General features: G+C 44.3%; 1 protein-coding gene across 1 annotated transcript in view; it reads right to left on the bottom strand.

The window, feature by feature from the left end:
* Positions 1-17,441, bottom strand: part of CCDC102A (coiled-coil domain containing 102A) — a 131,714-nt gene that overhangs the window by 63,450 nt on the left and 50,823 nt on the right. Inside the window, 1 exon segment of the mRNA XM_030203569.1 lies at positions 5,308-6,489. Coding sequence (XP_030059429.1) covers positions 5,308-5,892 — 585 coding nt within the window. The 5' untranslated portion in view covers positions 5,893-6,489.

Genomic DNA, 17,441 nt, shown 5'->3' with positions numbered 1-17,441 from the left:
CAGGCATGGAGCGGGTGTATTCTATACCAATGTGCATAGATTTTAATGCCCACGACCTGCCCATTCATTGCCCATAGCCACACCCTCTTTAACAATTATGTGACTTATATTTACACGCACATTACAGAGTATGCTTAGCAAGTAGTGTGGATAAATTCTAATTAATGCCAATTAGTGCTCATAACTGGTTCTTAACATCCAATTATCAGCACTAATTAGCATAAATTATTAAGTTATGCACATTGTTATGGAATACGGTTTGATTTCTGCGTGGAAATCTCAGTGTGATATATAGAATCCCGGGAATTCCGCCTATGTATATGCCTGTCTGTCAAATACACGTTACGGAAGATATTTGCATATTTACACAATAGCACTTATGTGGAATTTTGGCACTTGATGCAAGTATGTGAACACATTCACACATATATGTCATCATTCTAATGATTAATATCCAAAAAATAGGAGACCTGGAGTGTTAAATCAAATGGAGAATTACTACAAAACTTACAAATATACAAAGCATGAAACAAAGTCTTGGAACACCTTTCATCAAGGAAGGAAAAAGCCTCAGACTACCCGCCTATGAATGTTAAATATTGACATGTGAATATTTATGTTGCAGGCTGAAAAAAACCTTGAAAATATCAAATTCACTCCAGATCATCAGACCTTTAAGAGACGACTTAAGACCTTCCTTTTTGGTAGAGCATATGCCGAGAGCCCGCCTGGCGCCACATCCTTCTGAACCACGGCTATCTCAGCGACAAATTATTACCTCTCCTCTCTCCCTTTCCCCCCTCAGTTGTTTCTCTTTCCCTCTTATGACTTTGATTATTGTATTTTGTACAATTGTTTGCTTAATAGACTATTGTATGCCACATTGAGCCTGCCTGTGGGCGGGAATATTGTGGGATATAAATGCCATAAATATTAAATATTTAAAAAAAACTACATAGTACCATTTTCATTATATGCAGGTGAGGGATTTTAGGCACCGTAAGGCTAAAGACGAGCTATTGTTGACAGTAACAGAACTGGAATGGGCGATGGGCTCGGGGGCAGGGAGGGGTGGCATATCCAGGATTTATAAAGCACTCTTACATCAATCTTCCCCCTTGTCCCAATATACTGATAAATGGGAGACTCTTTTATCCGTCCATTATGAGCGGGATAAATGGCCCTGTATATATAAAACTTTACTGAATTTCTCTGTGGCAACACCTCTGGTGGAGAATGGGTACAAGATGTTATACCAGTGGTACCTCACCCCCCACAGAATATCACGCATATTTCACACGGAGGGCTCAACTTGCTGGCGGGGCTGTGGAGCCCGGGGTACATTCTGGCACATATGGTGGGACTGCCCGACCATAAAGCAGTTCTGGACAGACTTAATATCACACCTCCACACTAAGCTGGGGATAGCAATTACGTCGAGCCCGGAGCTTTGTTTACTTAACATACCAGTAGAGGGTATACGTCGCTCATTTTCATGGTATTCTCTCTCATGTAGTAACAGCAGCACGTATTTTAATTGCTAGATATTGGAAACAAACAGCGATCCCTACGTTGGATCAAGTCTTTAAAAAAGTGGATTACTGTTGTTTAATGGCTAAAATGACAGCTGTGAAGCGGGGACAGATGGTAAGATTTCTCAAGGTGTGGACAATATATATGGATGGAAAGGGATATCTGTTTGATAGGTGGAGAACTCCTTCGGTTTGAACTGTTAAGCCCGACTGCTGTTACCCTGGAGGGAGGGTGGGTGGGGGGTAGGGAGCGGGGGGATTGGGGGGGGGGGTTGTGTAGCATTTGTTGTCAACAGCGCATTTTGACTGTACATTAAGTTGAAGTATTGGATATTGTATTGAACTGGTTTATGTGAAATAATAAACATACATAAAAAAAAATAAAAAAACTACATAGTAAGTGAAAAATGTGAAAAACAAATATATTTTCAATAAACAGCTCTTACGCTTCAAAAATTTGAAATAAATGTCACAGTCCCAGTGACCAGTGTTTCACACCTCTCTGCACCAGGGATTCAGGACCGCCACATTTGCATTTCTAGATGGTTCAAACAGAATGCAAATGTGGAAGCCCTGAATCCCTGAAGCTGCGAATTGCAAAACGCTGGCCACCGGCAGTGGGACCATGACAATTATTTCAAATTTTTGAAGCCATATGCTGTTTTTTGAAAACATATTTTGTTTTTCACATTTTTTGCTTAACATGTAGTTTTTTTGACATTTATTAAAATTGAATTTGGTATTTAGAAATTTTTTCAGCCTGTGATGTAAATATTTTTCAGCCTGTGATGTAAATATTCTCCATATCGATGTTTAACAATCATTGACGGGGAGTCTGAGGCTTTTTCCTTCCTTGTTAAAAAGTGTTTTAACACCTTATTTCGTGCTTTGTATACTTCTATTGCTGGAGTTTTGTACATAATTCTGTGTTTGATTATTCTAATGATTTACAAGCAACATCAACATGTAACTGTTAGCATGTTTATAGAATTGCCCTGCTCATGTCTCAGTGGTCCACACAAATAGCAGAAATGACTTGAAATGCTTAGTTTAGATGGTTCAGGTTATACAAGTATATTCAGCAGCGCCATGTAAACAGATAGCATTGCTGAACGTATATTATTAAGGGTGTCTTTCACTATGTGGCGGTAAGTCCAGCGCAGGGCTACCACAGAAGCCCAGAGGTAATTCCCACCCCCAGCACACACCACTTCTAGCGCTACAAAAAAAATTTATTTTTGTAGTGCCGGTGTTTACCCGGCAGTAATCAGGCAGTGCCGGGTTAGCACGGGAGCCCTTACCGCCACTTCAAAGGGTGGTGGTAAGTGCTCCCCTCCAAAATGGCTGCACGGCAAGTGGTTCACATTCCGCACGGCCATTTCTTTAAAAAAAAAAACAAAAAACAGCATTTTACCCGCTGCGGTAAAAGGGGGCCTCAGCCACGTCAAACACACGAGCTGATGCCAGGACAGGCCCCTCTTTTACTGCAGCTTGGTAAAAGGACCCCTTTCTTTTCAGCATCCTACCAGGAACCTGTGACCTGGATTGGCTTGACGAACAGGAGACTATGCTTGACGAATCTTTGGTCAGATCCAGTATGGCAATTCTTATGTTCTTATGTATTATTTTTCAAATTTGCTGAATGGTTCATTTGACTTTACAATCTGGTACCCCAGCATACCTAGCTAGTCGTTTGATTCAACCACAAGTGATGCACTCTCTTAGATGTACTGAGCCAAATAAGTTGTGGGTTCCACCAATTCATGAGGCCCGATTAGTGCTTACACAAAATACTGCCTTTTCTGTTACGGCCCCTCTTCATGGAACTCTCTTCTTGTATCAATGAGGACTGAGGTGAATTGTTTTCAATTTGGTTGGAAGTTGAAAACATTTTTATTTGTGCAAGTGTTTGAAAACATCTGTGCGGATTTTGGCCTGGACCCCCCTACCGCCGACCCTCTCCACCCTCCCCTCCCTCCCGCTGCCAACCCGTCGCCGATCTTTGCTGGCGGGGGACCCCAACCCCCGCCAGCCGAGGTCATCTCTTCCATTGCAGGCTGCAAGTTGCAAAGCTTCCCGTTCTTCTAAGTCTGACGTCCTGCAGGATGTGAGACTCAGAATTTGAAACTGAGTCTGACGTCCTGTGCGTTGTACGTGCAGGACGTCAGACTCAGAAGAACAGGAAGCTTTGCAACTTGCAGCCTGCAACAGAAGAGAGGACCTCGGCTGGCGGGGGGTTGGGGTCCCCCGCCAGCAAAGGTAAGCGACGACAGCGGGGGAGGGTTGGCGGCGGGAGGGGGGGTGGAGAGAGTCGTTGGTGGTGGTGGCAGGAGGGGGTCTGGCAATGGCGGGGGGATCGGTAATGGCGGGGGGGGGGATCGGTGACGGTGGGGGGGGGGCTAAAATGTGCCCCCTCCCTCTGGCTCTGCCCCCCCCCACCGCCCGAGTCCAGATACGCCTCTGCTTTGGAACAGTCTTCCTTTGGCCATTAAGCAGGAGAGATCTTACAACTCAATTTGAATATTGTTGAAAACTTTTCTTTTTCATAAATTCTTGATTTTATAAAATGTTTAGGGGCCCTTTTACTAAGCTGCGTAAGCGTCTACGTGTGCCAAAATGGAGGTACTGCCCGACTACTGCATGGCCCTTGTGGTAATTTCATTTTTGCCTTGCGTCCGATACACACGTCTGAAAAATATTTTTTATTTTCGGGCACGCGTAACGGATGCGCGCACCAAGTGGCATTTGGCACATGTAGGTCATTACCGCATGAGTCTTTACTGCTAGGTCAATGGCTGGCAGTAAGGTCTCAGACGCAAAATGGAAGTGCAGCAATTTTCATTTTGCCACACGTCCATTTTTGTCAAAAATTTTAAAAATGCCTTTTTTACAGGCACTTTAAAAAAATGCATTGGTGCGAGCCCAAAACCCGCACCTACACTACCTCAAGCTATTTTTCAGCGTGCCTTTGTAAAAGGACCCCTTATTGTATTTCATGGCCAGATGTGATATCCCAAAAGCTATATTGGTTTTGGACGGATTGAGAATAAGTGGTCTATAAAAGTCTAATTTAAATTATACTTTTACCACATGGCTAAATATGGACATCTTTATGTGCTCCTAATACTGGATAGCTTATAATATACTCCACTTGTTTGCATCTTAATCTTGTTCCTATTTATTTCTGTTACATTTGTACCCTGCGCTTTCCCACTCATGGCAGGCTCAATGTGGCTTACATGGGGCAATGGAGGGTTAAGTGACTTGCCCAGAGTCACAAGGAGCTGCCTGTGCCGGGAATCGAACTCAGTTCCTCAGGACCAAAGTCCACCACCCTAACCACTAGGCCACTCCTCCACTCCTGTGCATAAAACTTTCCCCATCCATTTGTTCTCTCCTGTCCCCAGTGAGGACTGGGTGATATTTGGTCTCATTTTAAGGCAGAAACCTCTATGGGTGTTAACTTTGCTGAATAGCATATAATTTGCACTAATTATTGCTCATTCATGAAACTGATCTCACCCAGCCTCAGCAATTCCAATCATACAATATCCATGTCTGATGGCTATTTTCTCTCTCCAGTGCTGCTATTTGCCTGCCAACCTTCTAGCAAAATTGGGCCTAGTTGAATTTTATTCTAAAAGTTTAGCCTGAGTTTCATGTAGTTATGCTATGGTAGATTCTTTTTGACCAGATATTTAGCTCCCGCCCTTTTCTTTTTTACCCACCCCCTGCTTTGCTTTTGTTGATTTCCCTCTGCCCTCTCCTATGTCACCTTGTTTTTGCAGATCTTGTCAGTCCCTGTGCCTCTCACAGACTTCTCTTCTGGTGATTCTTCATTCTCTTTCTCTGATGTCACTCGATTGTCCAGTTCCTTCTCATCTCCCCTCAGCTGAGCCAGTTCCTGCCGCAACTGCTCATTTTCATTGGAGACCTCTTGCTTTTCTCGTTTAATGCCAGTCAGCTCCTTCGTGAGGGTCTCTAGCTTCTGCCTCAGCTGCCGCACCTCCTCCCGTGCCTTGTTGCGCTCTGCTCGCACCTTGCTCCACTTCTCCCGCCAGTTTGCTGTGCAGTCCGACCACCACCGCATGGTCTTCTCCATCTGCACTGCCCGAGCTCGTGCTTCCTCCAACTCTCGCAGGCGCAGCTCTTCCCGGCTCTCCCAGTCCCCATCAAGGCATGCTGTGGCCAGCACAGGCAGCGGAGACCCCAGGGAAGGGAGGAGGCTTTTTCGGGAGGGGGACAGTGAATTTGCAATCCACGTCGGCTCTGGCTGTGGGCTCTCCATGCTTAGTGGGCTGGTTCTGCCATGTTGAGGAGAATCCACTAGCCGAGGGCTAGAACCACTGTTCTGACTCATGATGGAAGGCAGCCAGTCTATTCAAGGAATACAGTGCAGAGAACTCACAGAAGTTTTGATTTGCACACTTATTTTACAGCAAGAGCTCAGCTGCATAAATATTTTGGCAAGCACAGAAGAATAAATTAGAAATTAACAATTTATTCATGATGTATTAAACAAATTTATGATAGAGGCCTAGGAGGATTACGAGCTTGTCTGGGGGGCTTGCATGGCTACTAGTTCACATTTCAACTTTCCATGTAAGTTTGGTAACAGGCTTCTCTCAAGTTCAGCTGCCGAGTCCTGAGATTCATCCACTCTGACATCCCCCAGTGTCAGCAAAGCAGCACTGAAGAAATTATTAAAGAAGTCACTGAGTTCATGGTTATGAATCATCGAAAATCATCATTCAGTATTTCTAATCAAGGAGTAGAAAAACCAAGTCCTGGAGACAGGGTTAGAACATCCAGAAGATCCCTCTACATAGCTAAGCATTCCAAGACGTTGAGGTGCCTGAAATGGGACCTGCCCTTGATTCTTCTCCCTTGTCTTTCACAGCCTGTGGATCATGTTCTCACTCTGCCCCAAAATCCTCTTCCTGAGAGAATGGGTGACCTGAAAAAAAACCAGAGAGAGAAATTGCATTGAAACAAAATGAAGACAATAAATTATTTAAAATGTTTCTACAACTGTTGAACCTGTGAAACTCAGAATCAATAACTGAACACGCTAAAGAAGTGCACTCATTAGTTTCCATTTAATGCACACTACTCTTTAACTTAAGATGCGTTAAGTTGATTATCATGCATTAAAAAATTCTAATGTGCATTAATGGGAAAAGAATCTAAATGAACCAAAAACAAACGGAACATTTTTGCCCTCTGCACTTCCTTTGAACATGCTATTTAACATACTAAATTTCAGAAGAATTTTTACAGAATATCAGGAAAACTCTTCAGGTAAGATCTGTGAGTTTTCTGTTACTACTAATATACAAACCAATTTTTGTAGGTGCCTTCTTGAGTATTATATTCAATGGCTCTACATAATGTTTTTGAGAAATTGGTATATATTATAATCTAATTTTGTTTTTCCTTTTTATAGTGTTTCTGAGCATTTTGCATATTTTAGTTGCGATTGTGAGTCACCATGGCGATATAACGTCCAGGATTTGGCGAGTCATGTGTAACTAAGTAGCCCATTCACGGACCATTGAAATGAAAAAGATGACTTGTTACTGAATAGCTAATTCTTAATGAATAAAGTCAGAGGTCTCCAAACTACAGCTCTTGGGCTAGATCCAACAAAGAGAGCTAACTTTTCCAGCCCACACATAAAGCTTCTCTTTTTTTGTTTTTAAACATACCACTTAGGTAAATGCAGCAAGACTAGTGTGCTTGCTTGAAATTCTCCAACTCCTCCCTCCAACTCCAAAAATGCCAAGTTGCCAAGTTCCAGGCTGGAGATTTTGGGACAGTCCTGGTTTTGAACTTAAATTCCAAAACAGCGTGGCATGTGTAGTGCCTGATCCTGCATTGAAATACAACAGGATGGGGTAGTCAGACATCCAGAATGGTCCCAATCTCCAGCCTGGAACTGGGTAACTTGGCATCTCTGCAACACACAGTAAAGAAGAATCAACTCCTTCCCACACCGAGGAATGAAGAGTCAACAGCACGTGCATGAAGGAGGGTAAGAAAGTTGGATGGCACTGCACAGGCTGAGTGCTTTCTTCATGTAGCAGGATAGAAACCTTAGTTTGAGCGGTGGTGGCAAGAAAGGCCCACTGAGCTCTGGCGTTGACAAGAGAGAGGCATGGGCCTAGTTTAGGCCTGTGTGGCAGTGCTGTGCAGTGACATTAGGGAATTCAGTAAATGAGCTAAAAAACCAATGGGAAGCTTGGTGGCCTGAACAAACCACCATTTATTTACTCCCAACAAAAGGAGCATGGCAGCCCTAACTCAACACTGCCAACTTCAAAAATAACAACAAGAGGGGCTCAGCAGCCCCAATACATCACATCCCACTCCAATAAAAATCAACACGAGGAGCTCGGGACCCCATCACAAAAGTGCTCACGCCAACAAAATCAACAAGAGGGGCTCAGCAATCTCAACACCATATCAACCATTCTAGCAAAAACACCAAGCATGGCAGCCCCAACATAACAGCTCCCAACCCTCATGGAAACAAGAGGGGGCTAACACCTTCCACCCCCACAAAAACACCACCGATATTCTTTTCCAGTCCTCTTTCCCCCTGCACACTAAACCTAACAGCTTCCTCTTACCTAGTTATCTTTCTTTCACCCCATGTTCCCCAGTTCTACAAGTAAGCACCCCCATTAAGGCGCTCAGAGTATGCGCAGTAGGAGCCCTATTCTATAATGGGCACCTGGATTCCGTTATAGAATATTAGCATAATCTGGTACTGGTGCGCCTTGGATTTACACGCCTGCGGTTACACCAGCTATGGACCTGGCATAATTGTGGGTGTGTAAATGTGGCAGGGAAGTGTATAACGTACAGTGTTCTGTAAGTTACTTGTGTAACTGAGAGTCCACTGATGTCCCACCCATGCATACACACCCTTCATTTACACGCTATGTAAGTTAGACAGGGGCGGACTGACCATTTGGGCAACCGGGCAGTGCCCAGGGGCAGAGAGGCTCTGCCCAGATGCCCACCACACACTACAGCCCTCCCCAGTCCTACCTTTTAAGGCATGCCGCTGGTGATCTAGTGGCCTTGGCGGTGGGGGGGGGGGGGGAGACATGTTCTTTCTTGCTTGTTGTGCTGCCGTTATTCCCCCTGCCCGGCACCGCCCTACTTTGAAAATGGTGGCTGAGACTCCCTGCGGAAGTCTCACGAGAGGAGTCTCACGAGACTGTCAAGACCTGAGAGACTACCGCAAGAAGTCTCGGCTGCCATTTTGAAAACATGGCAGTGCTGGAAGGTGGGGGAATAGCAGCAGCGCAGCAGGCAGGAAAGAACATGCTCCTCCCCCCTCCCACAGAGACCACTAGACCACCAGGGGTCCTTCGTGTAGAACCGGGGCAGCGGGGGCGTCAGCTGCGGAGATAGGGGGTGCAGCAGAGCAGGGCAGTAGGGGAGTGTCAGGTAGCAGCTAGGTGGGGGGCCCAGACCACCCTCAGTGCCCGGGGGCCCAGACCACTCTCAGTCCATCCCTGAGTTAGACTCGCATGCAAATCTCTGTCATGAATATTCATTGTGGATATCCTGAAAACCTGACTGCCTGGGGTGCCTCCAGGACCAGGTTTGAGCTGGAGTAAGTAAAAAGAGCTTTCTTAAACAGAAGATTTGGAGGGGAGTGGGGAAGAAACTTGCATGGTGATAGGAAGAGGGTACTGGAAAGCTAGCCTGGAGTATAGTAGAGGTCCACATCAGAAAGCCTTCTACTATATTGCCTGCAAACTGAGCGATAGCTGCAGGTGAAAGGAAGAATCATGTAAAGCGTGATAGATTTATGATGCATATGTTTAACATTGTAAAGGAGAGATACTTTTGCTGTAATGTTTACGCATCACTGGAACGTTTGGTCATGGGAAACCCCCAAAGTTGTGAAGAAAAGATAATTTTGGGTTTTTCTTTACATGAACATGTTAAATACAGTAGTAGTATTAGCAACTGTCTGTGTCAGCCTTAGTTTGTGAGATCCTGTTCAAGTATCCTGTAGTGAAAGTGAAGCAAGGAAGCTCGTGATAATTCTGTCCTCACAGCCACTGGGAGGCACCAGAGCCATGGTGGCATGACACCTAGCACAACATGGCAGAAACTCATCACTGCATCTACTGTACAACTCTTAAGGCTTGTAGGAGAGTAAAAGGGTAAAAGTATAAAAGACCTAGCTTAGCTTAACATGCCCTAGCATTTAAACTGTTCTTAAGGCTTTGCCATAAGGATTTTTACAATAGGAATAGATTTTCCAAACAGAGGGATGGTAAGGGAAGGGATTCTGGATTTAGATCAGGCCTTTTTTTAGTTGTAGCTCAAAGTAAGTTACACTTGGGTAGTGCAAGTATTTTCCTGTCCCCAGAGGCCTTACAGTCTATGGGGCTGATGCAGAAATCTTACGTAGATGCTTGTTCAGAGTTAATGTGATGTTTACGCATAATTTTGTGGATTCTCAATGTAGAAAAGGGTTTTATGCAGAAGTAAACTGTGGAAAGCCATGCGTTAGACACCAGCACACACTGCTGCATAGCATATTAAAATCAATGGTAATGAGGGGGACAATATTCAAAGTGATTTAACTGGCCAGAAATGGGTTGATTGCTAGCATCCAATTATTGATGTTAACTGCCTCGTTAATCAATTAGGTTGGGTGCGCATCTCAGGATCGTGCCCAGATTTGGGTGCAGATAATTGTGCACCCTTTATAGAATCCAGGGACTACAGTATAACTACAAGTCCTACACCTTTCCTGGCTTCTTATATTCCATGTTCTTACTACAAAGATTGATCTCTCACAGGGGTTGGCCTGCCTTCTTATTCCCTGTATCTTTACGCCAATGAATGGCCAGAGCAATTCACAAACTTTCACATCTCATGCTTTCACTGTAGCATGTAAATTCCCATATTTTGTAGTGTTTGAAATCCCACAAACAACTGGATTACTCTATCTCATCCAGCCTCTTTTATTCCTCTTGCCTTCTACTTCTCTTTGTTTATTTCTGTCTCTCTTTCTTCTGCATTGATGTCCCTGTGAGTTAAACCATAGTTGTTACGTTTGCCATCAAGAAATCTGTTTCAGATTTTCAAAAATTCTGCAGACAAAATCAACTTACTTCAGACACACTGCCCAAAACTTCCTTTTCCTGCTGCTGCAAGATCCTTTGAATCTCTGCTTTTAATTATATAACAGAGGAATAAACTATTACGAGAGTCTCCGAGTACATGCTATGGGGTACATCTCATTAAAGTAGTCAGAACTCCTCTGCTGTCTACTCTCTCTCTCTCTTCCCCCAGTGTATCATTGTTGAACCCTCTCCCCCATTACTCCCCTCCTGCCCTCTGTGTCCTGACTTTCTTCCCCAGTGTCCAGACTCTGCTTCTCTACAAAGCTTCATCCTTGCACCCAGCAATCTCCACCCTGCAGTCATTCCTCTTCCATTAGTTCTAAACCACAGAAAGGATGTTTGGTATGCCCCCTCACCACCCAACCTTGTGCCCCTCCCTCCTGGCTCTAGCTCTGGTTCCCCAGCCCCCCTTACAATTTACCTACCTATCAGCTTAGCCCCGGAGGCAATAATCTAGCGGGTCCCCTGGCTCCTCAGCCACTGTGGCTAGCAGAAGAAAATATGCTTATTAATGCATAGGAACTGAAAGAAACCTCGGTGAACCAGGAAGATGTGGAGGGGCATTTTCGAAAGGGACGTCCAAGTTGCTATTTGGATATCCTTGCAAAACATCCAAATCCAGGGGTGGGGAAACCCGTATTTTTGAAACAAGATGGACGTCCATCTTTCGTTTCGAAAATACCGTCAGGGACGTCCAAAATCCTTAAATTTCACCATCCCTAGACATAGACGTTTCTGATTTTTGGCGATTTTCAAAACCAAAGACGTCCATGTCAAAAACGACCAAATGCAAGCCATTTGGTCATGGGAGGAGCCAGCATTTGTAATGCACTGGTTCCCCTGACATGCCAGGACACCAACCGGGAACCCTAGGGGGCACTGCAGTGGACTTCATAAATTGCTGCCAGGAACATAGCTCCCTTACCTTGTGTGCTGAGCCCCCCAAAACCCACTACCGTACACCATTACCATAGCCCTTACGGGTGAAGGGGGGCACCTAGATGTGGGTACAGTGGGTTTCAGGTGGGTTTTGAAGGGCTCACATTTACCATCACAAATGTAACAGGTGGGGGGGCCTGGGTCCGCCTGCCTGAAGTGCACTGCACCCACTAAAAACTGCTCCAGGGACCTGCATACTGCTGTGATGCAGCTGGGTATGACATTTGAGGCTGGCACAGAGGCTGGGAAAGAACGTTTTACAATTTTTTTTAGGGTGGGAGGGGGTTGGTGACCACTGGGGGAGTAAGGGGAGGTCATCCCCAATTCCCTCCGGTGGTCATCTGGTCAGTTCGGGCACCTTTTCGAGGCTTGGTCGTGAAAAAAAAGGGACCAAGTAAAGTCAACCAAATGTTTGTGAGGGACGCCCTTCCTTGTTCCATTATCGGCCGAGGACGCCCATCTGTTAACCACGCCCCCACCCCGCCTTCGGTACACTGCTGACACGCCCCTGTGAACTTTGGTCATCCTTGCGACGGAAGCAGTTGAGGACGCAAAAAATCGGCTTTCGATTATGCCGATTTGGGCGACCTCGGGAGACGGATGCCCATCTCCCGATTTGTGTCGGAAGATGGGCGTCCTTCCCTTTCGAAAATAAGCTAGATAGACAACAGGTATATCCATAGTGAAAACTCATAGTCTATGAGAATGCTACAAGTGCTTAGGGACATAATGAGTGTAACAATGTTGCATGCATTTCTTCACTAATAGCTAGAAACAAAAGTCACTCAGTAATTTATAGTGCACCAGTGTTACATTGTAAATAAAATCACTCAGACATATGATGTGTATAAAAGTATATATATATGTATTCAGTGCACAGTGCTTCTAAAATCGCATGTTGCTAAACAAACAGCCATGAATACATACCTAAAAGGGGTGAAAACCACATATACCCCTCAAAGCAATCTTATAACTCTACCTAAAAACAGAATTTTAAGAAACATAAATATCTCTGGTCATGACTTTTCAACACTTCTCTTGATCCTTTTGGGCGTTCCTCTATCCATCTTCATATCATGATCCATGGCTCTCTTCTCCCTGACAGGGCCCATTACTCCTTCCAGTATCCTTTCCCTACAAGCTCCTATCACCCCCTCCCCTTCTCAAGTCACTATTTCCCCACAGTCTTCACTCAAGCTCTGGAACTTGTTGCCGGAGGATGTCGTTAACAGCGGTTAGTGTATCTAGGTTTTAAACAAGTTTAGAGAAGTTTCTGGAGGAAAAGTCAATACTCTGCTATTGAGATAGACATGGGGGAAGCCACTGCTTGCCCTGGGGTTGGTAGCATGGAATGTTGCTACTATTTGGGTTTCTGCCAGGTTCTTGTAACCTGGATTGGCCACTGTTGAAAGCAGGATACTGGGCTAGACAGACCATTGGTCTGACCCAGTATGGCTATTCTTATGTTCCCTTCTACATGCCATCACTAGTTTGCTGTCTCCATTCTGTACAGACTCCCACCCTTTTCCCCAGGATGTCTATTTCCCCTTGCAATCCCTGTCACTCCTCCTCATTATGCCTCTCCTCCTTCACAGTTTCCCAATTCCCATGATCCCTCACAGCAGCCTCCTGTTGCTCCTCCCCTGTAGTATGTCATTCTTGCTCCCACCCAGCCTCCTGTCCCTTAATCTCCCATTCCCACTCCTTGCAATTTCCCTTCATTCCCACCCCACTTTGCCACACAGTTTCCCATCTCTGTCCCCTCCCCCAAAGCATTCTCTCTCCGTCCTTCCCCAGTCTTCCAACTTTCAAAAAGGCGGTAAATAAATCCTAATAAATAAATAAATTCCTCCTCTGCAGGCTTATCACCCAGCAACCCATGTATCCATTCCTCCTTCCCCACAGCAATTTGCGACTGCTGATCTATCTCTGTTGCTCCACAGTCTACAGCTATTTTTCCCTCACATTCTGCCACTCCTATGCTCCCCCCCCCCAATCTCCTACCCTTCCTCCTCCACAATATGCTATCACTCATCTCCCAGTTTACCGTTCCTGCTTCCACAGTCTCACATCTCTTCTCCCCTGCAGTCTAAGTATCACATTTTTTTACAGCTGCCCTCATTAGTGAAAAGTATACACTTACTATCACTTTTGAAAATTCCCCAGGAAAGCTATGCACACACATTTAATTTTGTTCACACCTTTTTCAGTAGTAGCTCAAGGTGAGTTACATTCAGGTACTCTGGATATTCTCTGTCCCAGGAGGGCTCACAATCTAAGTTTGTACCTGAGGCAATGGAGGGTTAAGTAACTTGCCCAAGATCACAAGGAGCAGCAGTGGGACTTGAACCGGCCACCTCTGGATTGCAAGACCGGTGGCTCTAACCACTAGGCCACTCCTCCACTCCGCACTTTCTATTTGGTATGCACCAGTTTTCTGGGTTAAAAAACATACTCTTTTGAACTTTCGGAGGTATGTGCATAAATGTGAATGCTGCCCCAGCTCATGGGCCCAAGAGCACCTCTACTCACTCAGAGTAGAAGTACTTATTTATTTTATTTATTGGGATTTATTAACTGCTTTTATGAGGAGATTCACTTGCATACAGGCCCTAACTGCTTCCTTTCACCTATATATCAGGTACGCAGTGTTTTAACCTGTGGAAATGGCTTCGAAAAGTATCTCCCCTTCCCCCAAAATCTTCTGTTTCCTCGCCATTTCTTTATTTTGTTTCTGCTTTTTTTTCCACACATATTTCTCATAAGTTTCAGATCTCTCTACTTCCATCTCTTTGCTAGTGCCCATTGCTAACAGACTTTTCTGTTTCCACATAATTCCACTTTATGGCTTTCTGTTTCCATCAGTCTCTTTATTACAGTCTTTTCTAAGCTCTTTCTCCCTCCATTTCTGTATGTGCACAATTCATGCTGCTTCCCCCATTCATGCGGTCTTTCCCTGCCTCCTTTTCCCTTCTCATGTCACCTGTTTTACTGGGTCTCTTCATATTCCACCTTCCTACATCTGTTTCCTCTCCACTCTCTGTTCAGAGGCTTTGTGTGACACAAAGTTAAGTATCCTGCTGCTCTTTTGCTTGCTAAAATAAAAACCTTTCCTTTCTTTTCTTCCTTCCCTTCCTCATGTTTGTTCCCAGTTAAAGGGCTTCTGTTTTTTTCACAGCCTATGTTGCTGGAAAGACAAGGGCTATAAATCAGTGGTCCTGATATAGAGGAAGGGCAGCAGATGGCTTCAGGGGAGGCACAGTAAAGGGAACAAACCCCACAGCCTCAGCCCCATAGAAAAAAATGTGAAAGCTGAATTCACTTCAAGAAAGTCTGCATGTTGGCAGACACCTCCTTGGAAACCAGTTAGATTATTAAAGCTTTCTTTAAATAGCAGGAGTCCCAGTGCTGAAACGCTGCGATTGAGAGCTTGGAAGTGTGAATCCCAGCATGTAGGGGCCAGGACTGTGTGTTCTGGCACTGAAGAACTGCCCTAGGGAACTAGGACTACACACTGGGGTGCCATACTCAAAGACTGAAAATTTGAAGCTCTGACAATTTGTGGGGTTGAGATGCATTTCCCTTTCTCAATATATCCTTATCCTATACAGACTTCCAGACAGTCATTATCCCCATTTCACTGACCTCCTGCAGCGTTTCCTGTTACCTCATTAGTAGCTCGGGTTACAATTCAAGATCTATTTTTCTGTAAATAAAGCCCTATAATATTCTTGCAGGGCTGTACTCCTATTTTTTATGTCTAACGTTGAAGCTTCTTATCGCTATATACCTGTGTTTGTAGCAGGAGAGACTTGAGAAATTGCCTTTCTAGTTAAAGTCAAAGCAGTTTACACTGACTGTAGCCAAACTAATAGAAATAACACTGACCCACAAAATTTAATAGGAATACCACCAAACTCCACCTCTTGCCAACTCATCATCAGCTCTCAGTCCCAAAAGCCTGTTGAAAAAAAAACATCTTTTATTCCTTCCTAAACCTACCTACCATAATTTAATTCTGCTCTAATAAAAAGCAGCAGAGAGTTCCAGGAAAAAAAATGCAGCTTGCCTGATGCTATCAGGTCTAGCTTTATATAACTGAGGAATGACTAATTGGTGCTGAACCCGGTAATGCAATGAACAAGACTGAACATAAGGATTCAAATGATCAAAGAGAGAGTTTGAGAAACCACAAATAAATGCCTTCTGAGCTAAGAATTTTGATTGTAATCTAAAAACTGATGGGAAGCCAATGGCTTCCCAAAGAAGAGGGTTAACAAGTCCCTGTAATCAAATGAATGACAGTGTTCTGCAACAGCTGGAAGTGGACAAAACATCCATAGGAAGATCATTCATAAAGTCCATTACAATAGTCTAGACGAATAAGTACCACAGCATGAACCAAAGGTGTTAAAGAAACATCTAAAATTGATCTAATTGCTGGAACAGCATGAAGTGCCCAAAAGCAAGAATTTATTTATTAGGATTTATTTACCGCCTTATTGAAAGAATTCACTCAAGGCGGTGTAAATTGACCATAGTAGAAATCTGCTGATCAAAAGAGAGCTGGGCAATCAGAATAACCTCTATGATCGTCAAAGAGGTTTAGATTTACCTGGATTTAATTTCACTTCTAACTAGGCAGCAACTGCCAATGAGTGCAGTGAAATCTGGCTTGGAAGGATCCATGCACACGATCAGTGAACATGTCACACTAATACCAACAGAATGAGCTAAAAGTGCTAAAGGACTCATAGAAAGAGTGAACAACAGAGGGGAAAGGATGGACCCCTGTGGTACTCCGCAGGTAAGATGAAATAATTTAGACGATGATGTATTTACAAGATACAACTTAAGATCTCTCTTTTATGAAAGAATAGAACCACTGAAGTACTGAGCCACGGACACAACAATCACATAATTAAAGCAATAAAAGATCATGATCAACCTGGTCCAAAGCAGCTGACAAATCTAGTAAAACTATAAGGGCAGCCCCTGCCCCTATGTAGAATATTTGAAGGGGGCTGTCGTAGGAACAAAAACCAAGAATGATGAGAGACCTGCAGCAAATCATAGCAAAGTGGTTAAATGAACCTAGAAAAAAGAGCCATTCCAGACCCCAAGATAGAACCAAACAGATGCAGTACTCCTCTGGATCAGCATGCCCAATCAGAAGGTGCAGCTCCAGGGTATAGATGTGAGGTAACCACACAAATCATATGATGTGGCTTGGAAAGGAACAACTTATAAAATGCTTTACTCCACATCCTGATACAAAACCCATCTGTCTTATGTCAGATTATACAGCAACTGTCTTAATCATTCCTCTTTATTGCTCTGTGTCTCTTAGGACTCTTGATACATTCCTGTTTTCTCACCTTCTCTACTGTCTCAACTACCTGAAGATCTTCGGGATACCTGATATGTTTCTGTCCCGTGGAATCATTGGTGTGCTCCTGATCTCCTCCTATTCTTCTGGGGTCTCACTAGTCTCCTGCTTTCTCTAAGTTGCCCAGACCCCCCCCCCCCCCCCCCCCCCCCCCCCCGTGGCCTGATTTTATAGCAGGACAACTATATGAGCCCAAAAAGGCATCTGTTTTAGGACTTTTTTTTTTTAATAAAGGGACCATGGATGGGGCATTTTCGAAAGGAACATCCAAGTTCAGATTTGGACGTCCTTGCAAAATGGTTAAATCCAGGGGCGTGGAAACCCATATTTTCCAAACAAGATGGACGTCCATCTTTCGTTTAGACAATGCCATCAGGGACGTCCAAATCCTTAAATTTGGATGTCCCTAGATTTGGACGT

This window comes from Microcaecilia unicolor, chromosome 5 (genome assembly GCF_901765095.1).
Source record: "Microcaecilia unicolor chromosome 5, aMicUni1.1, whole genome shotgun sequence".
NCBI lineage: Eukaryota > Metazoa > Chordata > Amphibia > Gymnophiona > Siphonopidae > Microcaecilia > Microcaecilia unicolor.
This window is presented reverse-complemented; position numbering and strand designations above follow the sequence as displayed.